Source organism: Scomber japonicus, chromosome 6, assembly GCF_027409825.1.
Source record: "Scomber japonicus isolate fScoJap1 chromosome 6, fScoJap1.pri, whole genome shotgun sequence".
Classification (NCBI taxonomy): Eukaryota; Metazoa; Chordata; class Actinopteri; order Scombriformes; family Scombridae; genus Scomber; species Scomber japonicus.
In genome coordinates this window covers 8,033,433-8,053,571 of record NC_070583.1, presented here as the reverse complement: position 1 = coordinate 8,053,571, position 20,139 = coordinate 8,033,433, and the positions used below count along the sequence as shown (strand labels likewise).

At 38.4% G+C, this 20,139-nt stretch overlaps 2 protein-coding genes across 3 annotated transcripts in view; one reads left to right on the top strand and one right to left on the bottom strand.

The window, feature by feature from the left end:
• Positions 1-5,128, top strand: part of LOC128360379 (endothelin-converting enzyme-like 1) — a 36,166-nt gene extending 31,038 nt beyond the window's left edge. The window contains exons 13-18 of the mRNA XM_053320794.1: positions 31-98; positions 624-748; positions 1,753-1,818; positions 3,539-3,634; positions 4,609-4,685; positions 4,949-5,128. Coding sequence (XP_053176769.1) covers positions 31-98; positions 624-748; positions 1,753-1,818; positions 3,539-3,634; positions 4,609-4,685; positions 4,949-5,048 — 532 coding nt within the window. The 3' untranslated portion in view covers positions 5,049-5,128. The remainder of the gene's footprint in view (positions 1-30; positions 99-623; positions 749-1,752; positions 1,819-3,538; positions 3,635-4,608; positions 4,686-4,948) is intronic.
• Positions 5,129-6,600: 1,472 nt separating this feature from the next.
• ccdc150 (coiled-coil domain containing 150) lies at positions 6,601-18,995 on the bottom strand. Of its 2 annotated transcripts, XM_053320792.1 has the most exons (20): positions 18,539-18,995; positions 18,093-18,271; positions 17,064-17,132; positions 16,741-16,857; positions 16,552-16,660; positions 16,223-16,266; positions 16,044-16,115; positions 15,508-15,615; positions 15,280-15,404; positions 13,792-13,969; positions 13,613-13,681; positions 13,434-13,505; positions 13,192-13,272; positions 12,435-12,604; positions 12,229-12,322; positions 10,566-10,714; positions 10,351-10,477; positions 9,697-9,888; positions 9,127-9,210; positions 6,601-6,735 (listed from the first exon to the last, which is right to left on the bottom strand). In XM_053320792.1, exons 1-20 carry the CDS (start codon positions 18,891-18,893, stop codon positions 6,631-6,633), a joined length of 2,499 nt encoding a protein of 832 aa, XP_053176767.1. In that variant the 5' UTR covers positions 18,894-18,995; the 3' UTR covers positions 6,601-6,630. The 2 variants fall into 2 exon arrangements, with proteins under 2 accessions (XP_053176767.1, XP_053176768.1); XM_053320793.1 differs by lacking the exons at positions 6,601-6,735; positions 9,127-9,210 and adding an exon at positions 9,546-9,599.
• Between the last annotated feature and the right edge of the window lie 1,144 nt (positions 18,996-20,139).

Sequence of the window (20,139 nt, the reverse complement as noted above, 5' to 3'; positions counted from 1 at the left end):
ATGTATAATATCTTTCCTCCCTGCTGCCAGGTCTCTGAACTACGGAGGAATAGGAGCCATTATTGGCCATGAATTAACACACGGATATGATGACTGGGGTAAGATTGACCACCTCTTCACCCATAATCCATGGCAACAAAGCTAATTTTATTATCATTGCTTTGAACCTTTCTAATTCACAGAAAGATGAAGTGCTCCCTGATGATTTGTGTAAATTGATGACGTGTGTAGGTTGTCTGCAACTGTGCATTAAACAAAATTATTAGCCACAATCTCTAACTTTCATTTCAAGTCAAAGTGCTACCCTTTAAGATACAGCAAAAGCATTTAATGAATGTGTTAAAGTTCTGCCAAGTTTGTACTTTGGCAACTTCTTTGACAGACTGTCAACCATCTATTCTACATATTTAGTTGGCTGACAGTCCAGTTGGTTCATATAGCGGATACATCAGCCAAGGTTAACTTTTGCCCCCCCCCCCTCCCCCACAGTTTGACTTCTGTGACGTGCTGGGCAGCTCTTTGGACTGTGAAGGAAAGTTTTAGGTTGTGTTGTCTTCATGCTAACACTGCCCCCCCTGCCCTTTTGCCCTTCATCTTAGTGATGCAATGGTTCATGTCCCTAGGGGGCCAGTACGACCGTCACGGCAACCTCAAACAGTGGTGGACCGAGGAGTCCTACAGAAAGTTCCAGAAGAAGGCCGAATGTATCGTCAAGCTCTACGATAATTTCACAGTTTACAACCAGAGGGTGGGTTTGCACACTCATTGCACAAGTCTTAACACCCTTATGATAACACTATAATGATGTCATACTGTATATTGGCTTGTGATTGAAGATTGCGTGCTTATAACAGGAAGCCGCGTCATCAGATTTGAAAAATGTTGGCGTTTACTTGGCATGGAGGTTCTAACAAAAGATATTATTGAGTTGCATTTTGCCAAATGTTGGTCCAGCTGAGTTACGTTAAAAAAATTACAATACCAGTACCAATCCAAGTACCCTTAAAGTCATACAGATACCAACTGAGTACCTAATTTGATACTCATCATGTGAATTACATTTCATAAAATGTCACCATTCCTCTACATCTAAATGATTTAATTTTTACACAAATGCATTTCAAGTCAAGTTCAAATTATTAGTATGTATTAATCAAAGAACACTTGCGCTGATTGGCAAGTATTTTCTAGCTTTGGGTGCAAAAAGGATCGAATGCAGGTATCGTTTGATGGGAGATGTTTCGATACTACTTGGTATCGATTTATTTCAGTTGCTATCCAGAATGAGCTTGCCCAATGCTGCCATCTCAGCCTCTGCTTTTTGACCAGCTTAGCATAAAGACTGGTAAACTGGGGAAACAGCTAGCCTAGCTCTGTCTTGAGTATCTACTTGTACCCTAGCAAGTTTGAGGTCCTGGTAGATGATTGCTTCATATTTAGCATAAAGTCATACAGTAAAAGTGGTACCATTCTCCTCATCCAACTCCTAGCAAGAAAGCAAATGTCTCAAAATACCAAGTGATCCCTTTAAAAGTACTGAATCATAGGAAAAGACCAGGAAGCAGTAACTTGTCCTTGAAAAAGATATGCTGTTTGAAACTGTCCTTTAAACCACATACCAGATCCGAGAGTTAAGTACATCAGTAAGGTAAACCTATGAGTTACATATACATACCTACACACAGGTATTAACACAGAGATATTAAGACATGTTATAGTGTCAGAAGTTCAAGTTTCTTTCTCTGCATTTAGGTGAATGGTCGTCTGACACTGGGGGAGAACATAGCAGATATGGGAGGACTCAAGCTGTCATACTTCGTAAGTAATACCAGATAACATCATTGTTCAAATACTGCAGCTATGTGGCATCACAATGTTTAAATATTACACTTTGTTCTTTTACACTTTATGTCTCTACTTTCACTTTATGTCTTTATTTTAATCATTTATTTGCATTTAAATTACGTGCAGAACTGCTCTGGAATCAGATAAAAGATCAACATATCGACTTGAATTTCCTTCCTCTGCTTGTGTCAGTGTGTGTACGTTTTCGACTGTCTGGACAGAAAAGGTTGTCTATTTGTCTGTATATTGAAGTTAGGATTATTTTGTGTGTAGAAACAAATTACAAAGGAAATTAATGAAGGATTTTAAATAAGTCATATCAAATGCAACTTTGTCAATTTCAACTCTTATTTTCCATAGTTCATGGTAGGTATTTACTGTACAGGGTTGGGGAGTAACGGATTACATGTAACGGCATTATGCATTTAAAATACAAAATATGAGTAACTGTATTCCGTTATAGTTACAGTTTAAATTGGTGTATTCAGAATACAGTTACTTTCTTAAAAAAGATTAGTGATTACTTTACTGCATCACGCAGGTTGCACTGTGTGGATGCAGGTGGCATTATGCACGCGCAAATACGCTGCAAATCAATGCGCAAGAGCACTTTCCACACAACAGCAAATGACAATTGTGGAGAACGACATGAACGACCAAGAGGAGGAGGACAAAAATGCATTTTTGCCATGGAAATACAGAAAACATTTTACCTACACACCTGGTAAAGAAGGTCGCAACATCAACGTGCAGTGACAACGAAGCTGCTTTCAGCATTGAGAGACGTCTAATTCGAAGAAGCATCTTGAGTTAAGTCGGCTAATTAGCGTTAGCTAGCCGGTCGGGTGATGTAAGTTATAACCATTGGGTGGGGAGTGGAGACTGACAAAACAATCACCCGGCAACTATTAACCCTTTAAGCCCAAGAGCCCACGCCGGCGGGGTCAACAGTGCCCCCATAAATTAAAAACATCTCAGGGCAGTTAAACAAGCACAAATATAGTCATATGACACTGTGACTCACGGAACAAACCGTCAAAGAAAAATCCAAACAAACTTCCCATTGTAAATATACAACTACAAATTATGTCATACCTTTGCTATTTCTATGGTTAAAAGTTGTGTCTGGTTGCATAATATTCCTAGTAACAGCTACTCCAATGTCTCTGGATCATTTTGAGTCGATTCAAGCCAGTTTCCATTTATTTACATGGCATGGGGGATGAATTGCAGATAGCCTGCCTCGTCGTCCTCAATGCGAACACACGGTTTTAGTCTCCATCTAGTGGTTGAACTGTGCTTTTGTGACAGATTTAGCCAACTGCAACTACTTTCTAGAGGGTGTGAAATTTCTGCTGGAGTCCAATTTTTTCTTCATTCATCAATATTTAAGAATAAAAAATTTAATTTTAATTTCCCTAATTTCTGAGCTGTGGAAATTAATAAAGGTAAAATAAATTGAAGAATGTTGACTCTTGGATGCCATTTTTCTTTAGATAGTATCAGTTGCAGGACAAAGCGTACCACATTTTTCTCTGAAGACAGGAATACGATCGTAAAAGTAACCCTCCCAACACTGTGTACATACTGTAACATTTCAGTGATTTCCAACATGGAAATAACTTTGTACATGAGTTGAGGAGTCATAATTTCATTAATCATTCCCTGCATACTTCTCTGTCTGTCCATCCAGGCATATCAGAAGTGGGTGAGGGAACATGGTCCGGAGAGGCCTCTGCCCGGTCTCAAATACACTCATGAACAGCTGCTCTTCATTGCCTTTGCACAGGTACTGAAGCTTCTCTATGGAACCCACACCACAGTCTTTCATTACATTTACATGTTAAATCATTTAGCTGCTGCTCTCAGCCGGAGTGACTGATCATACAGAGCAGGTAGGAGTTATAAATTACCCCAACATTAGCTGATGGATCCATTAACCATTGGAGGGACAAAAAAAGCATTGTGTTGATGATACTACAGTGTCTCCAAGCACTAGACCACCCTGCAACTATTACATCTATCATTTAAATCCATCAGCATCATTGAAATTCATGGCTTATTGTAGCAGTAACAAAATCTGGAAAGACTTTTTTATGCAATCTGTACTGTTTAGCCCATTAAAAAAAAAACTTATGCTAAAAAGTAAAGCTATGAAGACTGAATATCATGAACTTGACAAAACTGTTTTTTGAATATCTAAACAGCAACACATAGCTTGTAGTAAGTTGTGTATGTGCAGATTTGGCTGATCACATCCAGTTGTAGACAGGTTTGTTTTGGGCCAAGTTGTATCCAGGTTGGGTCACTACTGCATTAAAGGGGCATTCCACCAATTTCACTCATGAAGATCTGTTTACTTGTCAGTAGAACTATTACTACTCAGCCTTTGAAAACAGATGTATAGTGTCCACTGCAGCTCTGAGGGAGCATCCTGAAGTCTGAAATTTAACCCTCATGATGTCATTCGGGTCCCTTTGGATGTGGCTTCAGGTTTTATATTTTCAACAGAAATCAAGTCAACAGAAACAGGAAATTACCAAGCAGGGTTATTCTAATGAAATATACTGTTAAATTATATTATGGGAAATGTAGGACACCAGGGTTTTGGATCAACCTCCTCATCTCATTCTAGGAACTATAAATCAGAATATTTGACCGTGCATTTGGTTTAAATCTGTCTCTAACATGTCCTGCACCTTAATTAAAGTGCAATATTAAATTGCCAGAGCGACCCCTTATGGTTCTATGTTGTCTTTTCAGAACTGGTGTATGAAGAGAAGATCTCAGTCCATCTACCTACAGCTGCTAACTGACAAACATGCACCAGAGCATTACAGGTACAAGACACACCCACCAATACAAACTTAAAAAACACTCACAAACACAGAGAAAGCCATCAGTGTGTTGCATTTGTGTGCATTGCTTTTTTATTTTAAGAATAATCTTCAGTCACAGCATATCATAAAAAATGACACAATGTTGGGAAATAAGTTAAAGTACTTTACACTTAAATTATCATATAATTATGCAACATATGTGCACATACACACTTGCAATGTCCACATTGCTATAAAATGTTTCCATTTCCTCCCCCCTGCAGAGTCATTGGTAGCGTTTCCCAGTTTGATGAGTTTGCCCGTGTTTTCCACTGTCCGAAGAGTTCACCAATGAACCCAGTGGAAAAATGTTCAGTATGGTGACCTCTCTGCCTGGCCTGTTGACCTTCAGATGACCTTCAGAACACTCCCCACCCTTACTCACACACACACACACACGACCTGTCCTACATCATACATTCATTAAAGCTAACAGGATAATACAGAACGCATACAGCAGCCTGATCAATTATAGAAGTCTATACTTTGATTGTCCATTGACAATTCAGTCTGTATTAACCAAACTAAAGCATGGGTCACGTGACCATCGATCATGTACATACTATATCATTTGATTATATATATTTTTCTATGTTTAAATTTATTTTCAAATCATATATTTTTGTATTTTAGCCGATATATCACACTCATCATACGTAGGGTTCATAAGCTGTTTTTGTTTTTAATTGAGTAACATGTTTTCTCAATTGTTTCTCTTTGTAGCACCAGATAGAACAATCTCAGCATATCAGATGATGTAGATTAAGGATTGGCAACAACCAGTGATTTCAGTCCCTGATATAAACTGTACAAGGACCAACTTAAAAATGAACTGGGATCAGTAGCATCCTCGTGCCTGCCAAAAATGTTGCTGTTCTCTCAATTCAGTACTGGAGTGTGATTTGTGTCGCGATGCTGCGCTCTTGTGGCTGCAGAAAGTGATGGTCACTGTTCAGCCGTCATAATTGTTGTATCGTTTGCCTGCACTGGTCTCTTGTTACTGTGAGTATTTGTAGGGTTTTTAAGATTTGTCAATTTTTACAAAAAAAAAAAATAACAACAACAACAAAAAAAAAAAACAGAAGGCGGACTCATGGTTGATGATTTTTCTCAGGATTTGTAGCCAAGTGCAGCACCAAAAAGGTGGATGCTTATCTTTGTGTATCTACATTCAACTCAGACTACAGTACAAACAGAACGGAGCTGGTGTATTGATCAAACATTGGACAGAAAAGGAGAAGATTGTTTTTCCTCACTGGAATTCTTGGCAGGGCCATCAACTGATTCAAGTATTTGAGCCCCTTTCCATTGGAAATGGAAGAACCTCAGCTATTGGATTATTCACGTCCCTGCGTTTCCCGATAAACTCTGAATGATCTTAAACGAGCCGGGAATCAAAGTGGAAGTGAGAGCATGAGGTCACATCATATATATTCACAGTTAACTCACCAAATAACAGAAGCCAACATTCTTTACATAATAAAGTACAACTGTGGTTAATGGAGAATCAAGTATTTGTACACAGTGTTATTAAAAAAAATACTTTTGTATAAAGAATATGTTGCTACAAAACAATGAGAATCTTTGTACAGTGGAGACGTATATCAGATGTTATGGTTGTACAGTTGGTTTTGATGAGAGTGCATGTTTCCTTCCCTCATGGTCAAAGCTGACCAACTCGAAATTCTAATCAAAATTCACACACACACACACACACACACACACACACACATCTGATTCAGCTGCTGGTTCACGTGTGGCTGCTATCGTTTCCTCGCTGTTGGTCACTGTTTGATGTCTGAATAAATACAAAGGATCACTGTGGTGCTCAAGTCTGTGTGTGTTTTGGTGGGTGTGTGTGTGTGGATGTGTGTGTGTCATTATCAGTGTGTTACCAGCTGTGTCCTCACAGGCTGGGTTTTCCAGCGACGTGAGCCAGCTCTCTCTTGGCCTCCCAGCGTTGGATGGTAGACGTCCACCTCTCCCACTCCGCTTCCCGCTTGTTTAAAACCTTCAAAAACCCAGCAAGAATCAAACATCATCATTTATAATGGACCAATAAGCACAAAAGAGTGGTTTGGTCTTGGGCCATATTTGCTGTATTTGCTTGGACTCGTCTCATCTGTCCAAACAGTCATGCTACAGATGGACACTTTGCATTGTAGGATTGGTTTGCTCACAACATCAATGCCAACATACTGATTCATAGTTTAGTTTACATTAATACATTATCAAGGGATCATGTACATAAATACATGCAGATAGTGCATTTGGGGACAGAATCTACACATTGTTGGCCTTGTTATTCAATTAGTTGGTTGTGAAACTAATAAGAGGGAGATTGGGAGAAGCAGGGGAGCTGTTTTGACTGTTTTTTTGGTTTGGGAGGTTAAAAAGGGGTCTTGTTTCAGCACAAATTGGGCAGCGTCTATGTTAGGTTACATAGATATCCAACTGGAGTTTCTGGGTTTATGTGGGCCAGTAAGGCTGGGATGACATTACATTGACATTGATGAGAATTAGATGATAAGGTTTTATTTTAGTTTTTGTTACTTTAAGATCAAGTTAATTAACCCTAACCCTAACCCAACAGCACCCATAGGCCCTTTTTCCTTTGTAGCTATTCTCTTGTGTTTTTGTTCCTTGTAAATAAATGATTTTATTTTACCAATTGCATCTGGTTTTATGTTGCTTGCCCTTCCTTTATTGAGCTGGGTCGTAACAAACCTCCTTAATCTGCTGGAGTAAGGGAAACCTCATTACGGATGTAACACTGAGAATTTCAGTGGCGCAGTACCTCGTCATCATGCTTGAAACTTTGTCTGCCTTTTTCTATAAGCAAAAACCAAAATGTCAATGTTTTAGTTTGTCACTTGCTGATGATGCAATTTTCAATTTTAAGTCTGAACTGAAATGTGGCTCAAAAGCTACACTTTTCCCACAAATCAATAGAATATATTATTCATTCTGACCACGACTATATTAACATTTGGAGTCAGATGCAGAAGTATTAAGACATCATATGGAACAAACACTTAGCCAGAGGTGTTTTTTGACATTAGTGGCTCTTGAAAAGTCACTGAGTATTAATATGTATATATATATATATATATATGTATATATATATATATATATATATATATATATATATATATATATATATGTATATATATATGTATATATATATATATATATATATATGTGTGTATATATATATACATATATATATATATATATATATATATATATATATATATATATATATATATATATATATATATGTGTGTATATATATATATATATATATATATATATATATGTGTGTGTATATATATATATGTGTGTATATATATATATATATATATATATATAAATAAATAAGTACACACAAAATAAATACTGTAAAAACCAGTGTATAAGTGGCAGTCTATTTTGGAGGTGTCATGCGGGGAAAACACTTTTCTATTAAAGACTGATTTATTTGAATGCACCAGTAGCTATTCATTTCTAAACACATATGTTTATGCTCCAAAACTTTCTCAATTTACTTTTATTAGAAACACAATCAAAACAAACATTTTACACCTGGAACAGTGTGTTGGGTTAATGGTTAATGGTCCAGTGATGATTTGATTAGCTGAACTGGACCAGTATGTTAACTCAGACAGGGTTCAGGTTAGGCTGAGTTTAAAATAATCATTTTAAAAGAACACAGTAACTTCACATATGTAATACAGTGTATACCTGTATGCTAACTTGAGTCCCAAAAACTCTTCATCAGAACTGTCGCTGTTCGTAAATATTGCACGGAAGTCTCACCAAGCACACTGTCCTCACTCCCAGAGTCAAACAAAGCATCATCCTCTGTTCCATCCAGAGGAAAAACAACAAAGTTAGTGAATCTTTTATTCTTCAGATCTGTGCTCATACTGTGTGTCTGCCACAGCTCAATAAAAGCTGCTCATCTGTGTGCTTTTACTCATTACGCTTCAACATCTGCTGCTGTTAGTCGGGTCAGCTTGGTCTGTAAAAACTGAAACACATTGAATCAGCACGGGTCATCGATAGACTATTTTAATTAGCCGCAGACACAGCTGGAGCGTGCACGCGTGCTTTACACAGCTGTTTACAGGACGTTATAGTTCATAAGTGTGGACGCTCACATCATTATCTTTATAGTTATAGTTAATGTTATTAGTGTGGACGGCCTTTTACATAGCTACAATCATATCCAGATCCAACCTCTCTCTGTATTTTAAAGGTGTATAGGTCACACCACTGTATAGGACACACCCCATTTTTAAATGAATAAAAATTGCGTTTAAGGTGCGACTTATACACCGGTTTTTACGGCAATACTAAGTTAAAGCAGGAGAGGGGAAAACTGTTTGAAGACACTCACCTGCTTGGAGTCCACCTTGACATCCTGGAGCTTCCTGTCAGCTGACTCTTTCTCATGCTGATCCCTGCTACTCTCCTTTAAGCTCTGTGAAAAAGATTCACCTTTAATCCAAATGATACAAAAATGTTATCTGGAAAATGACTCATGTTTAAGGTTCTTCTATCATGAATTGCATGTACCTGTCCTGGCCTCAAACCCTATCCAAACCATCTCTCCTGTTTCTGCACAAGGATTTAATAGAGAAAAAAGGACAATACAAGTATCAATAATATTATCTCTCTCTCTCTCTCTCTCTCTATATATATATATATATATATATATATATATATATATATATACTGCTAACAATATGTTATGTTATTAATAATATTATAGAATATTATTAATAATTAATTCTGACAAACAGCATTTACTCACCCGCTTCATATCTAACCTGTTAGCTGCTGCTGCTACTCATGGAAACTAAAAAGTTGCTGATGAAGAAGCGAGAATTGTTTTTCACTCACTGTTTCTCAGACTTGCCTCTCTAACATTTACATGATTACTGTGTGTAGGGTGAAGTAACTCTACCTCCACTTTCTCACAGTGGTCCTGTAAATTTCCACTCTTCTGCTGCTGCCTCAGCTGGCTCTTCTGCTCTTTGATACAAGCTTTCTGTTTGGACACCAGCCGCTCGAGCTCAGACGCCCTTCGACGCAGGTCTTGATTGGCCTCGGACAGGTCACCTGACCTGCTCGAAGAATCCTTAACTGTCACTTTCAGCTGGGGGAAGGACGCGGGAGAATTCACACACACACACACACACACACACACACAAATAATAATGACAAAGCATAAATCTGGAGCGTAGGATTTTTTAAATGAATTTCACATTGATTAAATATTAGCTAATTAATTTTTGAGAAAGAATGGATGCAGTAAACAAAGACAGATGAGAAGCTTGGCAGCCTCTACTGTTTTGTACATTACATCAAAGGAAAACAGCACAGTCAGAATTAGCTTCTCAATAAGGATTATGTATATCCACAAATATTTACATCCAGTATTTACATTCAGCAAATCGCTCAGCAGCTTAAGCTGTTTTTGGACACCTCCAAATTTTACTTTAAGGCCTATTAGAACGTCTTTTCCACAACTGTGAGATCGATGTGACCATTTAGTGTGGAAAGACATCAGTGTCAAAAATCAATATGACAAAATGGAAAGTTTGCTATTATTTTGCACCTCGGAGATTTCACGCTGCAGTGCCCTCACAGACGATTTGCAGTCTTCCCTCATTTGTTGCTTTAAAGTGTTCAGCTCCTCAGACAGATGACGAATCTTTGACCGAGCCTCCCGTAGCTCCTCATCTCTGCAATAACATGCTGTATTAGATCTCTTAATCACACATACATACATCAAGTCACACACACACACACACATGTTTTGTGACTGTGTACCTCAGTGTGATAGTACCCTGGTACTGGTCTCTGGCCTGCTCCAGTCTGCTATGTAAACTGCTGTTGGTGGACACAGCCAGCTCCAGACTCTTGGCCAGCCTCTTATTGTCCACTGCTGCTGTGTCCAAGGACTTCTGCAAGGACTCAAACTAAAGGATTCACACACACACACACACACACACACACACACACACACACACACACACACACACACACACACACACACACACACACATACAATTTTAGTTATACATACATTTTGTGTACATACTTAGATTGCCCCAGAACAAAGGGCTGTGTGCCCTTATTGATCATTTGCTTCCCCCCCCTCTTTGTGCATTGTGTATGTTATTTGGAGCACAACAGACTACATACAGTATGACAACTTCATTATATTTTACCCAGAGTCATGTACTAGAACCAGTGCTCCTCTGCTGCAGTACATGCCCCCACATTTGTTGTAATTTAATTAATCCAGAATGTATTTAGGAATATGAGTCATGTCAGCACATTATTAATAAAATAGTACAAGTATTAAAACTCGATTTTGGCAAGGCTGCAACATTAGGTCATAATGCAGCACCTGCCTTCAGGCCCTGATCATTTCAGCTGCTGTTATTCCTTTGTGGTGCATATTTTCAATCGTGTTATTCAAATTGAAACTAACTAACTGACATGCAGTGAACTTGGGGTATATTGGGCATTGTTAGAACTGTACATAAGCTTTGTGTGCAGAACTTTTGGGTCCCCTGGGGGTCTGAGGCCCCATGTTAGTTGCTGCTGACATAGGCAGTAAGGTAAATGTTACAAGCACCTCTCCAAATTCACAAAACCTTCTGATCAATAAATGTGACAACCGTTTGTTGACTGTGAAGTTTATTTCACTTAATGATGTGGAGCCATCAGCAGGAGAAATATGTGTGTTTCATCTGCAGTCTCACAGCTCAGCTATGGTATTTCATGAATTATTGAAACCTAACAGGATCTAACAGTTAACTGACCTTTCTGTGCATGATGATTCAAGGGAGATCATTTTGTAAAGCTGACCAACTATTTCACTTCAAGCTATTATCCAAACCACTCGTCCTCCAGATCATTTAAATAAATTCTGTCGTGTCAGAGGATTATTATGTATTTGTCAGATTGTATGAGAAAATGTCCCCTAATCTAACTTCCTGTATGCAACCTTTTAACCATCTCATTTTAAAAAAATACAGCCTATAGTTGCCAAACTATTTTAATAGAAACATATTTCACATGCAGTCCTAATTTTGAGATTTCTGAAATCATTTTATTTTACATGACCCAATGACACTATGCCTTTCATCTTTTGTATTTAGACCAGAATTCCATTGGTTCTTTTCACATTTGCAGTCTGAAATGATGTTACTTTGCCATGACCATTTCATTCATTTCTGCGTAGGAGAAATCTACAGTCACCTTGTCGAGTATATACTTCTGATGAATATAAGTCATTTCTTTATCATTTGAATAACAACAAAATATGTGCAACGTTGATATATACAGATATCAAAAACCTAATTAACATCAAATCTAATCAGCTTTGTGGTGTGATATGGAAATTCCTATATTCCCTTACATTTATAACTCATATCACATTTTTTATATGAGTGCATCTGATGAAGAAGCAGTGTGTTCTTACAGCTCCGTTGTTCTTGGAGTGAGAAGATGTCAGGAGCTGCTGAAGTTTCTCCACCTCTGTCTGGTGTTTCCTGATGTCTCTCTGGACCTGCAGCCTGCCACAGAGGAACACAAAACACCACCAGTTACTCAGTTTCATATGATCCAGAAATACAATATGATCTAACATAATAAACCTGACGCTCCATCTAAGCATGCCGTTCTGACCTGTCCTTCTTGAGAGTGTCCAACTCCTGCTCTTGACCCCCCAGCTCCTGCTGCTGGATCTGGCTTTTCAGTTGGAGTCTGTTATGAGAGACCAGGATGTTTTCCAGGGTTTGACTGACAGCTTTCCCTGCAGGATCATAGACACTCTGCAAGACCTCCAGCTCATCGATCTATAAGAAAAAGCAGGAGCCATTACTGCTCCTGCCATTACCACTAGGTGGATGTATCAAGATCACACCAATGTTTAGACTGTAAGAGTCTGTAAAAGCTACAATATATTAGGCTGCACCAAGTAAGACACGTTTCACTGTTTAATTGTCACGTAATAGTAAAAATCAACAGCTCTGCAAGGAATTCGATCTGGGGGAATAATCCCAGAATTTTTGTCATATTTGACCACATTTTATGAATATAAACGATTACAATTAATGTTTTTAAATATAAGCAGTAAATGTTTGTACATGCACCTCAACTCATACAACAACCTCAAATTTTAGAAACCACATCAGTCAAACTCTAATCTAAGTCAATTATCTCATATGGACACACTCACAGTTCAGTGTTCAGTGAGCTGTGAGACATCTCAGTAATAAAGTTGATGCATAACCAACAATGTACCTTGAATGCATTTTAAACAGAAGTCCTTAAGGGAGACATGTGCCACTATGTTTGTGCAACTCTGAAAAACACAGTCCCATGTTTCACTATTCATTTATGTCTTAATCTCTGAAGAAATGGCTTTGTGTGTGTTTTGTACCTTTAGTTTCCCTTCCTTATTGGCTAGCATGTTTTTGCTGTTGCGATCCTTCAGTGTCTGGTCCGTCTGCTGCAAAGCATGCTGGATACAACAACAGAAGCAGGTGTGTGAAAATATAGTCTGTGCATTAGCAGTCAAAAGTTTGGACACAGTGTCTCATTTAAAGGAGCAGGAAGGTGCCGTGTACTAGGAGATCATCAATGACAGCTGTAATGATGGAGATTATCACAACAGTCTCTCACCACTTTTCCCATGAGCCTCTTGTTTTCGTCCCGCTGACTCTGTAAGGCCGACATCAGGGATCCCACCTCCAGCTGACATGTACAGGTTCACAGACCACCAGCATGACACAAGACAGCAGTAATGATCAATTACTGAATACATGAAGTTCATGATGTGGCATGGTACAAGCAAATCCTACCTTAGCCTCACTTAGCTGGTTTTCCAGACTGCTCCGCTCACCCTCCAGCTTAGTGACGACCAGACACAACTGGTGTTCAAAGATGGATTTAAGAGAGGGCAGAGACACAGAGAAGAGGGATTGCTCTACATGGTACTCATCCATCACACAAAAAGTAATGTTGCATGTGTTGAATGTACCTCAGCTTTAAAACCCTCCAGATGTTTCTTAACTGCCTCCTCCTCTTTTTTGGCCGCACACAGTTCCCCCCTCTGCCTCTCAAAGGTTCGCTCCAGCAGTTCCTTCTGAGTGAGCGCCGTCTCCTGTGCGATCAAGGAGCTCTGTCGGAGCTGATCATGTTCACCTTTGAGCTTCTCTCTGAAGACAGACAGATTTTATTCATTAGATTTTAGATTTATTCTTAAAAAGGTACATTAAAAAAATCCACTTGTCTCAGTTTATTTATTTATTTTTTCAAATTTGACCATTAATGTTTTCCCAGAGCGAGCAGAATTTAAACCATCATATAATGAATCTCCCCACTGAATCCGACTCTCATATCAGTGCTTTAGGTGCTTAGATAACCAGCACAGTGAGACAAGTTTCATTAAATAAAGAGTCAACAACTGAGAAACTTCTGAGAAACACTTGACGGCAGTGGCTTTATTTTTTAATAAAGGACAAATGTCATTCTGAGATATTGCAAACCTATATATTTGTCTAACCCTGCTATTCTCACATATTAACTCCTCTCACACCAAAACCCATCAAATCTATCTCTTATGAGGCAGTGACTTGGAAAATATGATAGAAAATGTAGTAAAAGATGCAATGCTTCACCACTGCTTATTATGCATGACCCATTTTATCTCCGTTCCATCTGGAGAGTTTATTTAAAAAAACATCTGTATTTGTTGGCCACAACCCAAAACTCTGTACTTTAAAAAATATGATATAAAACAAAAATTACAAACAATCAAAGCGACTTTTATTGCTGCAGGTGTTTTTTTTTTTGCTGCTGAGGAGCTGAATATTAACACAGTCTTTGTCTTTGTAGAGTTACATTCATTTTATTTTCATTCACAGCAAAATGTTTGTTTCAATATATTTTACAAGTTTATTTTAGTTTAGTCATGAGGCCAACCAATAATCATATAAAGAAATGAAGGATTTAATCATCACCATAAAGGAATTCATTACTATTCAGTTAGGACCACAACCATGTCTTTCATTTCTAATATTGTGATGTATAGCAACAATGGGAAATATGACACATTATGAATAATGTTGATTTCAGTTCAAATTGTCCAGCTATATTAAAAGGAATTATTAACATTCTTTACTCTGCCACATAAAACCTTGCTTATGTAAGTCTTGCAATAAAATTCAATATTGTGAGCACTTGCATACTTGTCATCTGTTAATTGTTCCTGCTGTCTCAATCTTAATTACAGCATTAGAGTAGTGTAAAAAAAACCCAGCAGCACCAGATTTCCCAGGTGGAGACAATCATTGTGACTGAACACCTTTGTCTATGCAAACACAAAAGTGTGTGTGTGAGTGTGTGTGTGTGTGTGTGTGTGTGTGTGTGTGTGTGTGTGTGTTTGTGTGTGTGTGTGTGTGTGTGTGTGTGTGTGTGTGTGTGTGTGTGTGTATGTTTGTGTGTGTGTGTAAAAAGCCAAACTCACAGCTCCATCTGCAGGTTTACTTTGTCTGTGAGCACCACCTGCAGCTCAGTCTGAATATTGCGTCTGGCTGACTCCAGCTGCAGGTTTTGCTCTTGTAGCTGCTTCACCGTACGACTCCTCTCGACCTAAAGACACAGAGAGAAACATGTCTGTGTCCATCAGAATGTATGTGTGTGTGTGTGTGTGTGTGTGTGTGTGTGTGTGTGTGTGGTGTGTGTGTGTGTGTACCTTTAAGCTGGCCTGATGTTCAGACTGTTGTTGTGCATTCTCCACTGTGAGTGAACGCAGGGCTGAACTGAGCTGTGAGCACTGACTCTGCAGCTGCTTGTTCAGAGTCTGTTTATAAAAATATAAACATATAAACAGATGTGCAGAAAATTAGACACTGCTGTTAAATTACACTTAATAACTGAAAATTTCACTAAAAGTTGAAAACCAGAGGGAAAAAGTGTTCCTACACAGTTATTGTAATTACATTTGAATTTATGAAAGAACTTTACAAATTATAAGGTGTCTGTTGTTAGATTTGAATGAAATCTTTAGCAAAATTTTCATTTTATCTCCATATATCTTGGAAATTTGTTATTCGGGTTGTTATAATTTAACATATTTTGAACATTACTGTCATATTTTCAAGCCTGGAAAACACATTGTAACTTTTACTTTGGTGACTGTGATGAAACAGTCTAAAACAGTTGCATGGCTTAAAGAAGGAATGAAGAAAGAAACATTCCTGCAGTAGGAAACACTGTAAAGCTTCTGACCTGAACTCTATCAACAGTAGCTCTTAGCTCTCTGCCCTCTTCCTGTAGCTTACTGTTTTCTCTCTGCTGCCACTGAAACACACACATACAATATTCAGCAACATAAATACAGCACGGTCGTATCCATTCATAGAGTTCACAGGTGAGAATTGACTGAATTGCTCTCTCTTTTGACTTACTTTCAGTTCAGTTTTTAACTCAAACACGAGGGAGTCCTTCATTTCTGTAAAAAAGTAAATGTGGTTCAAAATGTGAACATCTTGTGTATCTGTAGCACTGAGAAATATTAATAAGGTAGAGTTCAGTTTTCAGCTTGTTTCTCCTGCAAAAACATGGCCTATAAATCATTTTGAAAGTAGATCAAGTCATTTATTAAGCAAAAATGCCAAATAGTTCTACTCTTCACTGGCAGCTAGTAAAATTTATATTATCTACATCTCCTTTTCCCCCTAAAGTCATACAGCAGCATTCAGTGTTATTGTGCCACATCAGATTTGATATTCCTTACCTCTCTGTTCTTTGAGCTGCCTGCTTATCGCTCTTTCTTCCTCAAGTCTCTGCCGGCCGGTCTGGACTTCCACATTCAGCGTCTGGCAATCTGACTGCAACAGCAGAGCCTGCGAGACCAGAATCAAACAGCACACGTCAGCTGCCGTTTACACATGTTCGTCTCTCAGTCCGCTTTCTTAAGATGTACCTGTCTCCTCTCCATCTCCATCACTCCCTCCATCTCCTTAACCCGCTGGAGAAGCTCACAGTGAGATTTCATGGCTTCGTGGGAACAGGCCGACTCCTGCCTCATCTGCTCCTTCATCTGGACAGTAGACAGGTTTGTTACTGTGGTTCATTTTCAGTTGGTCAATGCTAATAGAGTAATTGTTTGATAGTTGGTGTGCTAGGTGTGAAAGGGCTAAAATAAGGATCAAGAGACTGTATTTGTCACGTGTGTTAAAATGCCATCAGTGCATTTCCATACAATGAATTCTAGTGCTCTGACTGCTAAAGAAATCAGACACTTACCTCCTTCAGTTTCTCAATCATCTCTAATTTAAGAATCTTCAGCTCCTCTGCAGCCAGAGCGACATCCATCTGTACAGAAAGATATGACCACCACTGATTTTACATCATCATACACACTTATGCAATTTGTGTTTCCTGGCAAGAAAATGCCTGTAGTTTACAGGTCTACTTGCAACAACCTCAAAAATATCTGTTACATAGGCTAAAGAGAAGGAAAATGAAAGAAAACAGAAATCCCTCAACAAAAGCACAATAAACAAGAAATGGTGAAATAACAGGTGGTGGTAATATAATCACAATAAAATTATTTTTCTCAATTTTAAGTTAATTCCTGGCTTTCCTGCTTCAGAAAACATATTATGGAGAAATGATACATAATGCTGATACATGTATGTACATATATGCATACATATATGCAGGTATTTCTAATAAGATTAAGCAAACTTGGGTTAGTTTGGGTTAGACAGCATAATGTGTAAGACAGTGGGTGGAATGCTGAAGGCAGAAAATGACTTTTGAACCCAAGAGAAGACTGCAGTTTGTTAAATATTAATTGTACTTCTTTGTACTTTTTGTTTTGGCCACACGTCCTATCACAGCATTTCACAAAACAGCATCATTGGCAGGAGCACTTCATAATGATGTTACTTCAATTAATGATATTTATCCTACAATAAGCTGTAATTTTTCTTTTTTATTACTGTGTTGCCTTTTTTGCATATCCCATTTTTTAATGAAGTTTGTCTTTTATATTGTTGTAAAATTGAATTATTTAAAAATGGTTCCTTCTAATTATTGTCTAAATCCATTCACTTTACATCTGATTACCCCAGAAGCTATAAATATGATGTAATGTTTTTTCCTCAAAGCTATTCAATTTTCACTCCTTCACCATAACACTGCACACTGTAACCATCATTCTTAAGTGCTGCCTACAATGAAAATATTGAGTAAAATATCATCCTAACAAATAAAAATTATTGTCAAAAGTACAAAAACAGTAGTATTTTCTTTTCTTTATATTATTACCTTGGCAGCAGTAGCTGTCTCCAGTGTCCCTCCCATCTGCTGCAGCTTCGTACAGGCTTCATCTCTCTCCTGGTAAGCCTGGTGAAGTTGATCCCTGAGCTTCATCACCATCCTACAGGAGGCCTTCTGCTCCTCTGCACTCTCCTGCTGCAGTGCTGCTAGCTGTTGCTCCAGACGAGCTGCACCGGCAAAAATACAAAAAACTTCCGGTTTTTCCCTATTTATTTCTGCACCACTAATCTCACATTTAGACATCATTTTTTATTTGTATTCTCACATTATATCAACAATTCTTGTGTCATATTTATTCATAAGCTATTTCCATTGCACAGCTGTATCCTGATATGAGTTGCTGCTGTAACATAGCACTACTGTATATGTGGGATAAATGATGTTTTTTGTAATCTTCTCTGTCTTAGTTAATAGGATTACACATCAGCCGTTACCTGTGTGAGAGGGATTCATCTCTCTCTCAGTCTCCAGATGAAAGACGGTGAGTTTCAGAGTGTGTAGCAGACTTTCCATGCGACACACTCGCCTCACTAGAGAGTCACTCTGTTGCCATGGCATGCCCTCATCCCCCAGGACCTGACGCATCTTCAGTAGACTCACAGGCCGTTGACTGGCAACCATTGTCTCTGTAGATCCCAAGATCTGGTCGCTAGAAACCCCCAGTGAGCTAATGTCTTGAATAAGAGCTTCAGCTTGCTCCTCGGCTAACAACAGGCGCTGGTGGAGAAGGGACAGAGAATCTGGGGCTGTGGCCTCAACACTGACGAACGGCATGGCTGAGCGGGACATTGCCAGGCAGAGAGACTAGATGGAGGTGAAGGTGGGCTGGAGGTGAATGAGGGCAGACGGCCCATCTAAGTGAACTTGTGCCCACTTCTGTTTTTACTTCTTTTCAAACCTCCAGGAAAATGAGAAGTTCAGTTAGATAAATGACAAAATATGGTTTGTTCATTCACAGCATGTATGGCACATAGGCTACATAGTCATAATAATACGTATCATAATAGGTGGTACTATACTTTCTGGCAGAATACATCATTATGACTAACTTCATTATTTCTTGGATTTTGTATAACCATAGTCCCTAAATGTAGGGTGGATTCGGGTAATGTGGGACACTTTTTGCAATTCTGACTTGTTTACCATATTTATATATGAATCCAATACATTATATCAACACTTAATATCACATGTTTCCTTGTTGCATATACACCAGTTAGCTTTAAAAGAACTGAATAGAAAAAGAGATAAATGCACTAGAGCCTAGTTGTCCTTAGTCAATGTCTCACATTACCCTGATCCACCCTATGTATAAAATACAGGAAATCGACAACGTATTTATAGTGGAGGACCCCCCAGACCCATTGTCTTATAATGTATAATTGGCATACACACAACACAAAACAAGCGTTCATTAAAATAGACTAGTGCTTTACTAACACTTCACCACTCGCTTCACGCAAACGTTTAACTTACAAAGGTTTAAAGTGCCTTTTAAGTCCTGTTTGTGTATCAGGTGTTTGCTGGAACAACTTATAAACACTTGACATTAAAAACAAATGTCTTAATACAGCAGATAAGTTGATCTTTTTGTCATATTTTACTATGAGGAAAGGCGCGCGAACAAATCACAGCAAAAGTTTGTGCGCGAGACTAAAGCGACACAACACGAGCCAATTTGAACACAGCGTCAGGAACGTGCTAACAGCTAGCTACACGAAATAATAATAATGTTACTTTATTGTGCTTTACATCAAACTAAGTAGTGGTTAAAGACTCAGCTGTTCTCACCATAACAGTCCTTACTTCCGGCAGCTGTCTCCAAGGCGACGTGCTGAAGCGTTTCCTTCCTTCCAAACTGTTTTTGTGTTGCATTCAAGAACTATCGGAAACAGCGGAATGATCACTTCAACGCATTGTAGGTTGTAGGGTACATTTACTGTACAATGGCAAACATATGGCAAAGGCTACTTTATATTAGGCTGCAATGGTGAAACATGTATTCAGATTCTTTACTTAAGAAAAGTAGCATAGC

What these genes read in the sequence shown, in the direction of transcription:
- ccdc150 (XM_053320792.1), bottom strand. Translation starts at nt 18,893, where the DNA reads ATGTCCCGCTCAGCCATGCCGTTCGTCAGTGTTGAGGCCACAGCCCCA. An exon ending in AGAGGCTCATGGGAAAAGTG is followed by an intron (nt 13,273 to 13,433) that starts GTGAGAGACTGT and finishes TGTTGTATCCAG; the next exon opens with CATGCTTTGCAGCAGACGGA. An exon ending in GACACTCTCAAGAAGGACAG is followed by an intron (nt 12,323 to 12,434) that starts GTCAGAACGGCA and finishes CCTCTGTGGCAG; the next exon opens with GCTGCAGGTCCAGAGAGACA.